At 45.5% G+C, this 13,122-nt stretch overlaps 1 protein-coding gene across 2 annotated transcripts; it reads right to left on the reverse strand.

Moving 5' to 3' along the window:
- Window positions 1-350: 350 nt before the first annotated feature.
- Window positions 351-7,113, reverse strand: pcdh18a (protocadherin 18a). Of its 2 annotated transcripts, none has more exons than XM_048243552.1 (4): window positions 4,193-7,113; window positions 3,731-3,786; window positions 3,063-3,232; window positions 351-1,877 (listed from the first exon to the last, which is right to left on the reverse strand). In XM_048243552.1, the coding sequence occupies exons 1-4, from the start codon at window positions 6,677-6,679 to the stop codon at window positions 1,159-1,161; spliced, it is 3,432 nt and encodes a 1,143-aa protein (XP_048099509.1). In that variant the 5' UTR covers window positions 6,680-7,113; the 3' UTR covers window positions 351-1,158. The 2 variants fall into 2 exon arrangements, with proteins under 2 accessions (XP_048099509.1, XP_048099503.1); XM_048243546.1 differs by having other exon boundaries at window positions 3,731-3,819.
- Between the last annotated feature and the right edge of the window lie 6,009 nt (window positions 7,114-13,122).

Genomic DNA, 13,122 nt, shown 5'->3' on the forward strand with positions numbered 1-13,122 from the left:
GACAATGATAATCTGTGAGCAAAAAGTGAACTCATCTGTTTAAACAACAGGCATGTTCTCCTCCACAATGATGGATAATGGGAATGGGAACTCTAAGTGATCCCGAGGTAAATGAGGTGGGAATGAGGCTAAATTGGCATGAGACACAGCAGTGCTTTATGTAAAGTAATAGTAAGCAAATTCATTGTCTGGGATTATCCACACAAGCCTAATTAAATTAGGAGTATAAGGAGCGCACTGAGAATGTGTGTCCTTCTTCTACCAGATTTGCCTGAGAGTGAAGTTCTTGCACTCAACAGTAGGGGGAGCTGTAGTTCATAGAGGCAAGAAAAAAGGCTCAGATCCAAGAGTAGGAGGCACAAGGATTGTATTGTGGCAAACAAATAAATAGCCAGAAAAAGAAGGCATGTACAGTTCGAGAGATCTCAGTATCTATTTTTCAAGAATTTTTTTACACTCTCGCTCTTTGTTGACAATTGGACAATAGTTACTGTAATAAAATGAAAACAGAAAACGTCCAGTAGGTTTATGGTGTGGTTGAATTATTTTGCCACTTTCTTCTCTAGAAGTCAGAGTACAGGTGGTGTCAACACAGAGACAAAACACATCTCAATACAAACACTGTTTCTCAGCATGTTATGGAGTAATACTCATATTCACACAATGTCAAAACTTATTTATAAATATTTTTGTTTGTATACACTCCCATAAGCACACATACACACACATATATGCCCCAGTGTGCATACACACACTCACTCACACACATACAGTAACATACAGTATCTTTTGATGACATGCAGAAAAATATAAAAATAGACATCCGTTTGTTTTTTGTAATATATACAAGCATACATATATAAATATTGTGTAAAAAAACGTATTCTTAAAATACAAAGGTAGTTACAATCACAATGTGCACACTGTATACCAAAAGAAATAAAAATGTGTGAGAAACAAAGCCGTTTCCAAATAACTAGCACTTAAACACACCTTCACAATATCAATGCCACAGAATGTCTGATACAGTGCATTATTCTCTCTGATTTCTCCACCCTCAGGTCAAATGAAACAGTGGGCGAGGGAAATCAGAAAGACTTTGACGGGGGACCATTTCACATTTTAATAGGTTCGTTTTGTTTTTGGATTGGGAGCAGTCTAGTTGTGGTGGACGTCGACCAAGAGTTTGTTGATTTCGGCCACGAGCTCGCCTGTGTCCATGGTGACCTCATGGCGACTCTCGCTGCGCTTGCTCGCTAGGTGCCCGAGTACACTCTCCAGCTCGTCCTCCTCGTAGTTCTCTGGGATCTCCTCCATGGCCGGCAGCCATTTGAGGTGCGTCTGGGTGGTAGCCGTCACGTGATTGGCTGGCCCGTGAGTTGGCGTCGCTATGTGATTGCCCGACGTGTTGCTTGGGTTCTGGAAGTGTGTGTTGGCAGCCCAGGCGGCGACGCCCTGCGGGTACATGGACGAGGATGATGATGATGATGACGACGACGACTTGCCAGGGAGGAAGCCCCGTCGGGTTTCCAAGGCGACGGAACGCTCGGCCATCTCGTTGCACTCGCCATACGTGTCGAGGGACGGCGGCAGGAGGCGCTGGAACACACTGTTCATCTCGGACAAGAGAGAGCCTCCTACTCCGCACTCCTCCTCCGACTCCTTGCCAAAGGTGGAGAAGCTCTTCTTGCGGTCGCCAGAGGAGTCCACAGACTGTTGGTCTTCCTCCACCAGGGCCTGTGGCGAGGCCTCCTCCCCTGGGATGTACATGTTGGTGCGGTAGTCGGAGGAGGTGGAGGCTGGGGAGGGGACGGAGGGCATCCAGCACTGGTCAGAGTGGCCCAGGATGCGACATTCTTCAGTGCACAGTCTCATGGCTGCAGGGGACAGACACACAGACACACACAGACATGGAGGTTAATAGGATGCTCATGTTCAGTCAAGACTTGACAAAGAGACTGAATCAAGCAGGGCAGGAAAATGGGAGAGGAGCAGAGAAGACAAGTGCAGAAGAAACGAGAACAGAGAGAAAAAAAGAGAGGAGTGAAGAGGAGAGAAAAGTAAGAGAAGAGTGAAGAGGAGAGAAGAGGAGATGAGTGAAGAGAAGAGGAGAGGAGAGAAAAATAAGAGAGGAGTGACGAGGAGAGAAAAGTAAGAGAAGAGTGAAGAGGAGAGGAGAGAAGTGGAGAGGAGAGGAGAGAAAAATAAGAGAGAAGAGAAGATAACAGATGAGAAGAGGGGAGAAGAAGAGAGAAGAGAAAATGAGTGAAGAGAAGAGTAAAGACGAGAAGGGAAGAAAGGAAAGGAAATAAGGGAGGAGAACAGACTCTTCATTAGGAAAGCAGAGCAGAGACGAGCCCTACATAAGAGACTGGAGCTGAGCAACTGGCTGGCTGGCTGGCTGGCTGGCTGGCACATAAGTGGTTAAAAGGCACCAATCAATGCTGTGCTCTTGTTCTCTGACTCTCCATAAAGCAAGAACAACTGAGAGAGCTGGCTAAAATGGGAGGCCTCCAGGGGGGAATAACATCATTCTGAAAGCAATTACTGTGAATTTTCTTCAGTTCAGACTTGAAAGCACTGAGCTGTCACTCACGGTGCACAAACTGAAAATGCATACAGATGAGTGACAAAAGTCCCTCTCGCCTGCTCTCTCTCTCTCTTTCTCTCTCTGTCTCTCTCTCTTTCCATCCCTCACTCTCCTAGCCTTTTACACTACACATTTAGGTAGAGAGAAGATACAATACAAAAAAATCTGTGTGGGGGAGGGGGGTGTTGAGATAGCGAGGTGGGTGTTTTGCAATCAAAAAATAATGAGGGTTACTGACTAATGATGATATTGGGTTCATCCTCCAACCTAATCTGTATATATGTTTACAAAGGACACAATATGGATAGAGAAACAGACCTATGGCAGACAGCCTGCCCAGAGAGTGACCTACAGTAAGTGGTCAGGGTCCCTGTGGGTAGATGGCAATGATCCATAGGCTACAGCATCACAGAGAAAACGACCCCCTGACCGTCAGTCAAAGGGACACTTGGCCTCTGCCTGCCCGTCTCACCTGGGTGGAGTCGCTGATGGGCATCCATGTGAAAGAGGTCACTGAATCCTTCGCCGAGGAGCCGGTCAATCGGCGACTCCCGACCCATGTCACAGTCACTGTCCCCGGCATCACTGTCCCCTCTCCCACTGTCCTTCAGGCTGAACTTATCCATGTCTTGGAGGCCATACCTGACAACAAGATAGATGGGGGTCATTCAACTACATTCTAAAGCCAAATCTAGTCAATGAAAATCCATGTAAACATTTATTGTACTGTAAAAACCTTTGGTATAAAGTCCTGAGCTGTACATTCATCACAAAATGATGAAACACCATTGACCATTTAATATGATAATAAAAAGAGAAAATACATCATACTGAGATGCAATAACAAAAACATGTCTTTGCAAAAATGAAATGACTGTCAACACTGCTTCTCCTGTTGAATACAGTGTGATTTGTCAACACAAACAAATGAGACAAAACAAATCACAACAGCAAGCTATGACCTCATGTGATGAGCTGTCCAATGGTATTGCAACAAAACTGGGTGACCAAGGCAACAGAGAATCTCTTTCACCAGTGCTACCGCAGCCCAATCTGAATGGGTAGTGTCCTGTTAAATATCCTGTTCTCTCAACCAAATTGAAATGACATTTCAGGATAAAGGGGTTGGGGGTAAATTACCTGTAATTCCTTGAGTACTTATTTCCTCGGAAACTTGGTCTTGGTTGGTAGTGGCCCTGATGGAGCAGTGACAGAAGCTGTGAGACTTGCTATATTTCAAAAAAAGTGACACAAATGACAAAAAATGAATACGGATGGAGACCAAGACAGACACACAGTGAATGACAATGAGGTGGAATGACAGTCGATGGATGCATGCAATGAAACAAATAGCAGGCAACCACATGATGGATGGATGAACACCCACATATGAATAAGGGCTGGTGAACAAAAGAAAAACAGTGCAGGAGGATGACAAATTTGGACTGTTGTACAAACAAAATTTCTAGCTACTACTATGAGTTCTAGTCATTGTATCAGCCATGGTTTGTGAACTGTGTGTGTGTGTGTCTGTGTGTATGTGTTTACATGTGTCAGCTTACATCTGTGTAACCTCCCACGCAAAAAACAGAGTGCTCTTACCTCCACAGGTGGAGTAGCATGGGCCAGCTCCAAGGCAAAGCTCTCTGGGATGTGATTGGACGATATTGTAACCAGGCTATTGAGTGACTGGCGGCTATGGTGGCTCTGCCGGCTGCTCATCTGCGCCCTCTCCGCCAGGGGCGAGCCCGCGGGCGAGTGGTGGTGTGCACGAATGGGCAGGGTCCCGTTGACCGTGGGCACCAGCGTGATATCGCCCTTGTGGATCTGCCTGGAAGGCTTCTTAGGGTGATGCTGGTATGTGGACTCGGCCACTCGGCAGTTGTAGGAGTGGGTGTCTTTCTTCTCCCGTCCACAGCGAACTGCGAAGGCCACCATGATGGCCAGGAGCATGGCGCAGATGGCGCCCAGAGAGATGATGATGATCAGGGACACGTCCAGGGAGGCCTCCCCCCCGTCGGCCGTGTGCGTGTGGATGGTGCTGTCCATGTTCTCGTAGATGGTGAACTTGAGCACAGCTCTGGCGGTCAGTGGCTCCGGCCCCTTGTCCTGGACGAGAGCCGTGACCTCCATGTGGTCGGCCGGGATCTGCTCCACGCTGACGTTGGTGCGGATCTCACACGTCTTGCTGTCCATGGCAAAGTAGCCGGCCTCGTTGCCGGCCACAATGATGCAGGTGAGCTCGCCGTTGGCGCCGGCGTCCTTGTCTGTGGCCTGGATGGCGGTCAGCACCTGACCGGCGGGCGTGTAGCGGGAGACAGGCACGTCGGCCGTGTGGTTCCAGAGTTGTGGCGAGACGATGAACGGCGGGTTGTCGTTCTCGTCCAGGAGCGTGAGCACCATGGTGACGTTGCTGCTCAGCCGTGGGCTGCCCGCGTCCTGGGCCTGGATGGTGAACACTACCCGACTCACGTCCTCGCGGTCAAACGAGCGGAGCGCGTACACGGCACCATTGGATGGGTCCACGGTCACGTAGGTGGAGATGGAGCTGACATCCACCATGCTCTCCAGGATAGTGTAGCTCACCTGGCTGTTGAGACCCTGGTCAGGGTCCACGGCCACCACGGAGGTGAGGTATGCACCTGGTGCGTTGTTCTCGGGCTTGAAGACCTCGTAAAGGCTCTTCTCGAACCGTGGTGCATTGTCATTGTCATCGAGCACTTGCACTGTGAAGTGTTTGATGGTGGACTGGCTGGGTGAACCTCGGTCCTCGGCGACCACGGTGAGGCTGTATTCTGACCTCTTCTCCCTGTCCAAAGCAACATCAGTCAGTATCATGTAGTTTTTCTCGTAGGACTTCTGGAGCCGGAAGTGCCCTTGTCCATGAAGCCTGCATATCACCTCTCCATTGAGCCCTGTGTCCTTGTCATCCACCCTCACCAGGGCAACAAAAGTGTCCACAGCTGCGCCCTCAGATATGTATGCCACTTCCTCGTTTCCTGGTGACATTAAATTGATGCTGATCTCTGGCTTGTTGTCATTCACATCTACAACTTTAATGATGACCTTACAGTGCGCTGGCATTGAATTAGGGCCAAGGTCTTGTGCTTGTATATCAATATCAAAAGAGTTGGTTGTTTCATAGTCGACCTTTTTAATCAGAGTCAATTGTCCATTGTCTGAGTTTATTTTGAATGTCTCTTGAATTTTCGTGGACACGTGAGTACTAAAAGAGTAGACTATTTTTCCATTGGTGCCCTCGTCAGGGTCTGTGGCGTTCAGATCAATTATCATGGAGCCTATAGGTGAATTTTCCAATAGATTAATCACATAAGATGGCTTCTCAAAGACAGGGTTGTTGTCGTTTGAGTCGGCAATGTTGATTTTAAGGAGTGTGGAACCAGATTTTGGGGGAACGCCCTTATCCGATGCAATTAACTGAAGTTCATAGCTGGACCGTGTCTCTCTATCCAATTCCCTAAGCACAACGAGCTCCGCATATTTGGCACCATCGGTTCGTGTGAGGATATCAATCATGAAAAAGTCCGTTGCTGGGGTCAGGGAGTATGTGTGAAGAGAGTTATCTCCGACATCAGGGTCCGTCGCGCTGTCCAAGGGAATCCGTGCGCCTACAGCCGCACTTTCGGAAATCTCTATGGGAATTACTGACCGCGAGAATTGAGGAGCGTTGTCGTTAATGTCAAGTATTTGTATCTCGACGTGGAACAACTGCAAATGTTCCGTAGGCAGGGTCAACACATCGAATTCGATAGAACAGTTCACATTTTTCTCACACAGTTTTTCTCTGTCTATTTTTGACCTGATGCTGATCTCGCCGTCTTGTTCGCGCACAGACAGTAATGTGCTCCCTCTTTGCATTGCCTTGAAACGCGAAGACACCGAGCTTGGAAGTTTCGACAAAACATCAGCTACATCCTCTTTTAGTCGTGCAATAACAGTTCCAATCCTTTGTTCTTCGTAAACCTGGTACTTCAGTGTCTTGCCAGTTACATGTTGTATCAGTATCATCATCACAAGAAGTTTCAATGTTCTTATAAAAATAAACGCACCATTCCTGTTGATATCCATGTTCTCAGTTCTTCTCTTTTATGTTCAGTGAACCCAAATCGAAAAAAAAAATGCTCAAATTACTTTTTTGTGCCCAAAGTTATCGATTCAAAAGCATTTTCACAGAAATGGTCACCCTGTGTGCTGAAAAACGCGAGAGGTGCCCAACGAAATCTATTGAAAACGTGACCACACTCACAATATCTTCTGTGTTATCCGGAGAGAAATCTGTTGCATGCATCCACTTAAGCACAGAGCGCAGGTTGTGTGTATGTGCGCTCGATGCAGTGCCTCCCGCTGTCTGGGTTGCCACTTCAGACTGACTGGCCCAAATAGCCCAGCTCTTTGGGGAGAAAAAATGCGCCTCAGCCTTGCTCCGTGAGGACTAAACACTTCCTAAATCAAGTACTGCCCCTCAACCCTCCCAGTCAGTGACCATTGAATACAGACCGGCTATAGATCCATATTAAAGCGACAGAGTGGGTAAGAGGTGTGTGCGTGTGTGTGTGGGGGGGCAAACCCCGCCCTTTCGGGTACCCCCCACCCCACCCCACCCACCCACACCCCCCATCTCCCTCCTCCTGCCCAACAGAGGCAAGACAAAATAACTCAAGACAAACTTTCGCCATCAACGTTTGGTTGGGTCTTTAATTATTCATCGACACGGGCTAAAAGGTCTTTGGTGGTTGAGTAGACACGAGAGCAGTAATGTGCAACAGATATACCAGATATGCACTCTCTCGCAAAGTAACATTAAGGAGTATAAACAGGAATTTAAAAACAGTTTATTGGTATTATGGTCGATCATGTGCTCCAATCAGTGTCATATTTCGCATAGCATTAAGATTGGCAAATAGTAACTTAATTTCAATTCAATTCAATTGTATGGAAAGGGACGTTTTCTCATGCGTGCATCGTCTTTAAGCAACCCACCAAATCATCACGAATGGGTTGAAGACTGAGTCACGCCGGTGTACATTTTTGTCCCCGTGAATAATGTCAGTTTACAAAGCTCTGATACCCTGATGAATAGCCGATCAGTTCCAAAAAATTAATATCCGTGTGAGCTTTTCAAGATGAACATGCGCAACTGGGACCTTGCAATACCGTTGCCATCTGGCGAGGGTCGCTGGCACCGAACCCCGGTCACTGTGCAGATTCATCTTTGAACAAACTCCTATTCAAAATACTAAGACCAAAATTAGTTTCCTTTACAAAGCGAAACAAATCCTATTCCGTTAGCTCACGTTTTGCTCCCTCAGGAAGGAGTGATGAAAGAGTATAAGAACACCACTCTGAAAGCCCTTTTAAAAGCATCAGCAGATGTATTAATGGCATGACATTTTACCAGCTTTATTAAACATCTAAGGATGGAAATGTTTGTGCATGGTGGGTGCCATTGTATCTGGCTTGTGGTTTATTTTTTTTCTTCATCATCATCATCATCCTCACCACCATCATCATCCTCATAATCATCATCTTCTTCTTCTACGTCTTCTTCTTAATATTATTATTACATCTAACCACACTGAACCAGTTCTGACTTGGATGCGTTTTCATTCTGCCTGAAATGTCCGTTTTGTTTAGAATACTTACTAAGCAAGTGGCCCCTAAATTTGGGTGCCTGTGCCCTTGGAATACTAAAGGCAGGGATCGCCTAATGCCTTTCTTTTGTTTGTCCATTTATTCTTTTCATACCAGCTATGTTTGTAAAACGTTTGCATTTTCTTTGCCAAACACATAGACTCCATTTTTAACCTATTTTGATACGGACGGGTGCTCGCTTTGGCGCGGCAAGCACAGAGAGCTGTAATGCAATTATCCTAGCGCGGGACGAAGCGCTAATCACATTGGCAGAACAAAGACGTCAAAGTCCGCCAGAATTTCCACACATTTAAGGGGCGCTGGAATGCCCCCTCCCTTTCCTATGAAAAAAGATGTAGATGCTAAGTAAAAGCAGATGCAAGCTTAATACATTTAGGCATGGTCTCTCAATAGAAATCCCCTATTCTGTTTTAAACTCTTACTTCTTCAAACGTGTGAACAAATTCACTAATGATACAAACGCATTAGTCAAGGATGACAGTCGAACTAAAAAAAAAAAACTGGCTGAGAGATGGAGCAATATTTTCCACTCCTCAAAGTATTTGCTATTTTCAGATTGCCTCACATTTAGGAAGATGTGGTATATGTGTTGATGGATTGGTGAATGAATGCATACATTGCCCACAGACAGACAGAGAACAGCAATAGTCAAGCTAAATAAGTTGACTATCATGGTGTAAGCTACAACTTTATAACACATCATCATCATGTTGAATAAAGACCAAGACCATCGTTGCTGCTGCTCAGCCCTCCCTCGGCAATAAAGTCAGGGTATGCATTTAAGGCTGTCATTGATATGCTGAACTTTGCTCCGTCCAGACAATAGACGTAGCAGGTGGGGGTACAATCGAGATGAGGATCGACTCAAGCTGTGGGGGTAAAGTTTTCTCCTCCTTTTTCTAAGCGGAATGCGCCCAGTCGCTCGTCCTGGAGCCACCGTTGTAAAGGCACGCGAGCATCTGTCGCCTCGTCTGCCTGATTATCCCTCATTCAATTAGCTGACCGGTAGAACTTTTTGAATGGTCTGGCCTTTCAATAAGCGCTGTTCGTGAAGGCCTCCGACAAAGCTCATTGTTATTCATCCACACACCAAACTTTCCCTTGCTTTCACTAGCATCGACTTTTTTTAATGATTTTATAAGGTGTTAGATCCCAATGCGGCCCGTGATGAAGGATAACAGGCTTGTTTGGTGGGGTGATGCATGCAGTGCGCACGCTTACAATGACCATATTGAGATTTGTGTCGACTTGAGGGCGACAATTTTATTGCAGCGCTGTGAAAGACTTGTGAAAGACTCCTTGTAGTCTGACTGTGACTGCGCAGCATGGGGAATGGGCAACTCCCCGGTTAAGCACAAAACACTGCAGCCAATGTGGTGGTGCTGAAATCAAAATCTACCTCAACATCTGTAAACAACTCCATGGAGGGCCTTTATATGAAATCAGACAGTAGGCTACTTGCTGTTCCCAATTACATGGCACCCAATTGAGAATGTTAACAAATATTAGACTTGAGAGCTGTGTTTGTGTCAACTGTCTGTTCTGTCTTGAGCAAAGGAGCAAAATTACAGCGCCTTGTTATACTGTATTTTGCAATGACTAGATAACCCACTATCTAAACCACATTCATACATAGGTATATGTATGAAAATGATTGCAATATGTAGCATTATTATACATTAATACATTTATTTCAGAGTCTAATGCTATTCATGTTCATTATGGATGGTTTGTACAATGTGTTAAGCCTTCTTTCCCTATTTTCTTCCCCCTCATGCCCCCCCCCCCACACACACACACACACACACACCCCCACCCTTACTTCTGAGTTGGCCCCCACCCTTACTTCTGTGTCAGTCTGTGAATCAACAGAGCCTAGTGCCATCTCGGCAGCCTTCCTGTGTGGCCAGGCTATGACTAACAAAAGCATGCCCTGCTTCCAGCGCAGGAACACTCAGAAGAGACAAATCGGCCTGACATTGACGGTCACTGAGGTTGCTTGTTTGTTTTTTGAGCAACAAACTGCAAGGCTTCCAGAGGAACAGAGGGGACAGTAAAAAGAACAACTACTCATGACACCCGCTGCTTCTTGAGCCTGACATTGTGCCTCTTACATTTTCCGCTCTTCCTTCTCACCTATTTCTCTGTCTGTTCCTTTCTCACTCTGTTTCTTAAACCTTCTCCTCCCATGCCTTCTCTCTCTCTCTCTCTGTTTCTCTCTATGTTGGATTCACAGGAAGTCACCTTGAACAAAGCAAATAAACAAGCCAAGTCATTTAGAAGGCAGTGGGAAATATTCTCTGTGAGGCACTATTAAGCCGGGACTGACATGCCAGTGATTTGTCCAGCTACTCTGGATATGTGTCCCTACATAGTGTGATTGACACTTAATTTGCCTGAGACAGATTACTGGAGAAGCATGTGACTTTGAAAATTGGAATTTGCTGAAACAGGTCATGGCATGATGTTTTTCATCAAGACGATGAGTGTGCGCTAACACAGCCTTACTCAACAAGTCAGTTGAGCCTGTTTATTTTTAAAAGCAGTGTTTTAAGAGAATGGCGCCGAGCATGCAAAAATAAATAAGGTGGGGAGTAGTTTACATGTTCAGTCGACTTACTCGTCGGCTGTTTCTTCTTACTTCATAAAACCTTAAAAAGGCCTAGCATGGACAAATATGAGCTCACTCACATATGCACTCTAACCTCACGTGAGTAGATCATTAACAGAAAACAGTTGTTAGTCCTTTCAATGCTTGGACTCTATTAAACAAGACCCCTCTCTCTCCATTTACTCCAACATTCACCCCACGTCTCCTCCAACAAGCAACAGGGACTGATTACATGCATGTGTGTGTGTGTTTGTGTGTGTGTGTGTGTGTGTATGTTTGGAAAGAGAGGCATGACTTAAAACATCACCACATGCTGGCTCCAGGCATTTGGGCGAACATGCTGGAAATGGTGAGGACCTCCAGAGCCCCACAGCAAGACGCTGGGTATTTAGGGGTCCCTGGGTGCGCTGCCTTCTGATGGGGGGCTCCATGTGGGAGCCAGGGATTTATGGAGCACAGTGCCAGCTGCAGACCAGAACCACTGACCTAGTACTGCACAGGGGTGCTTCTGCGGCCTCACGTGTTGGCCATCATTTCCCTAGAAACAAGCCTCTGTGTGTGTTTGTGTGTGTGTGTGTGTGTGTGTGGACACAGTCTCCAAGTCGTCTGTGGGTATGGTAGTATATAAAAGAAGGAGTCTTTGTGAGTAGGATTAAAATCCTTTATATAGTACATAGACTGGTGCATAAACATTGCATGGAGCACAGTTCTCCTGCCACCAATGTGACTATGTTATGTTACAGTACATGTGTGCATATCTACCAGCATACCTTCCACTGTTCAGTCATGATGACTCAATCCAATCTAATATTCTACTAATTATGCTCATATGATATATGTTATTTAAACTGCAATGTTCAATAACTGCATGGATTGATGAAACTAATCTTAGATCTGAGCAATTTAGATGCAAGTCATGTTTGTATATACAGGAGAATTAATATACATTGACAACTCAACATCCTTTACTAATGAGCATATAGATGATCAACTACAGCAACTTAGCAACTGGCTTGCTAGTAGCTCATGCTTTAGAGGCACTGAAATGGAAAAAAAAGGATTAAGTCTTGAAAGAAGTTACTACGAACGCCATGCCACAATAACCTACCAGAAATGTCACTGGATGCATGCGCAGCTCGTAGGAGGCCAATACCGCACAAGGAATCCCGCGGTGAAGGCAGGAGTCAGGTGGACAACAACGTTGTGCAGCTAGGACGTCGGCATTTAAATTAAAAGTTAAAATTTATATAGCCACTTCTTGTAAACTGATTGGCTCACCTCCGAATGCCAAGAGCCACTTGCAATGGTACTACCGGGCTAGACAAGGGGCGTGGACCTTGTCCTGTTACACTTGCTAACATCAAAGCCCTTTTAGGCAAGTCCCTCCACTCAGCAGCCATAATGCAACACTTTTTGGGCACTCATCGGGCATCCTATTCGGCAGAGATGCGCGTGCGCAAGGCTTCACGACACCAACAGTGCTCCAGCGGCGAGTTCACAACACATGATTGGCACGATGTGTGCACAATGAACTTACGAACTTAATGTTCGGAGTTTAATGTCAAAATTGGATATGGTTAAATTATGGGTCCGGTCAACTGATGCTGACGTTGTTGTTTTATCTGAAACCTGGTTGACCAAATCTGTCCATGATAAAGATATTAGCATTGATGATTATAATGTGTATCGCTCAGATCGCCCAAAAAGGGGGGGAGGTGTTGCTATTTATATCAAATGCAAATTCAACTCTACTTTAGTGCTCTCAAAATCAGTGAGTAAACAATTTGAGTTTTTGGCCTTAAACCTTGAAGTCTCCAAAGACCACTATATCAGGTTAGTTGGTTGTTATAGAACTCCATCGGCAACAAATGACTCTACATCTACACTATCAAATTTGTTAAGTCAAGTTATTTGTAATGACACTACTGTTGTTGGTAATATGAACTGGGATTGGCTAAGGCCTGTATCAGATGCTTTTAAAGAGCAGTGTGACATTTTGAATATGACCCAATTAATTAACACTCCTACTCGCCCAAATCCTAAATGTCCAGAGAAATCATCTCTCATTGATCTAATCCTGACCAATGCCCCTTTTAAGTACTCTGCAATAGGTGTTTTTGCTAATGATGTGAGTGATCACTGTGTGATTGCTGCTGTTAGAGACACTAAGGTGCCCAAGTCTGCACCTCGTATTGTTGAAAGGCGGAATATGAAAATGTTTGTTGAGCAGGGATTTTTACATGATTTA

The sequence above is a fragment of the Alosa alosa genome, chromosome 1 (genome assembly GCF_017589495.1).
Source record: "Alosa alosa isolate M-15738 ecotype Scorff River chromosome 1, AALO_Geno_1.1, whole genome shotgun sequence".
Taxonomy (NCBI): domain Eukaryota; kingdom Metazoa; phylum Chordata; class Actinopteri; order Clupeiformes; family Clupeidae; genus Alosa; species Alosa alosa.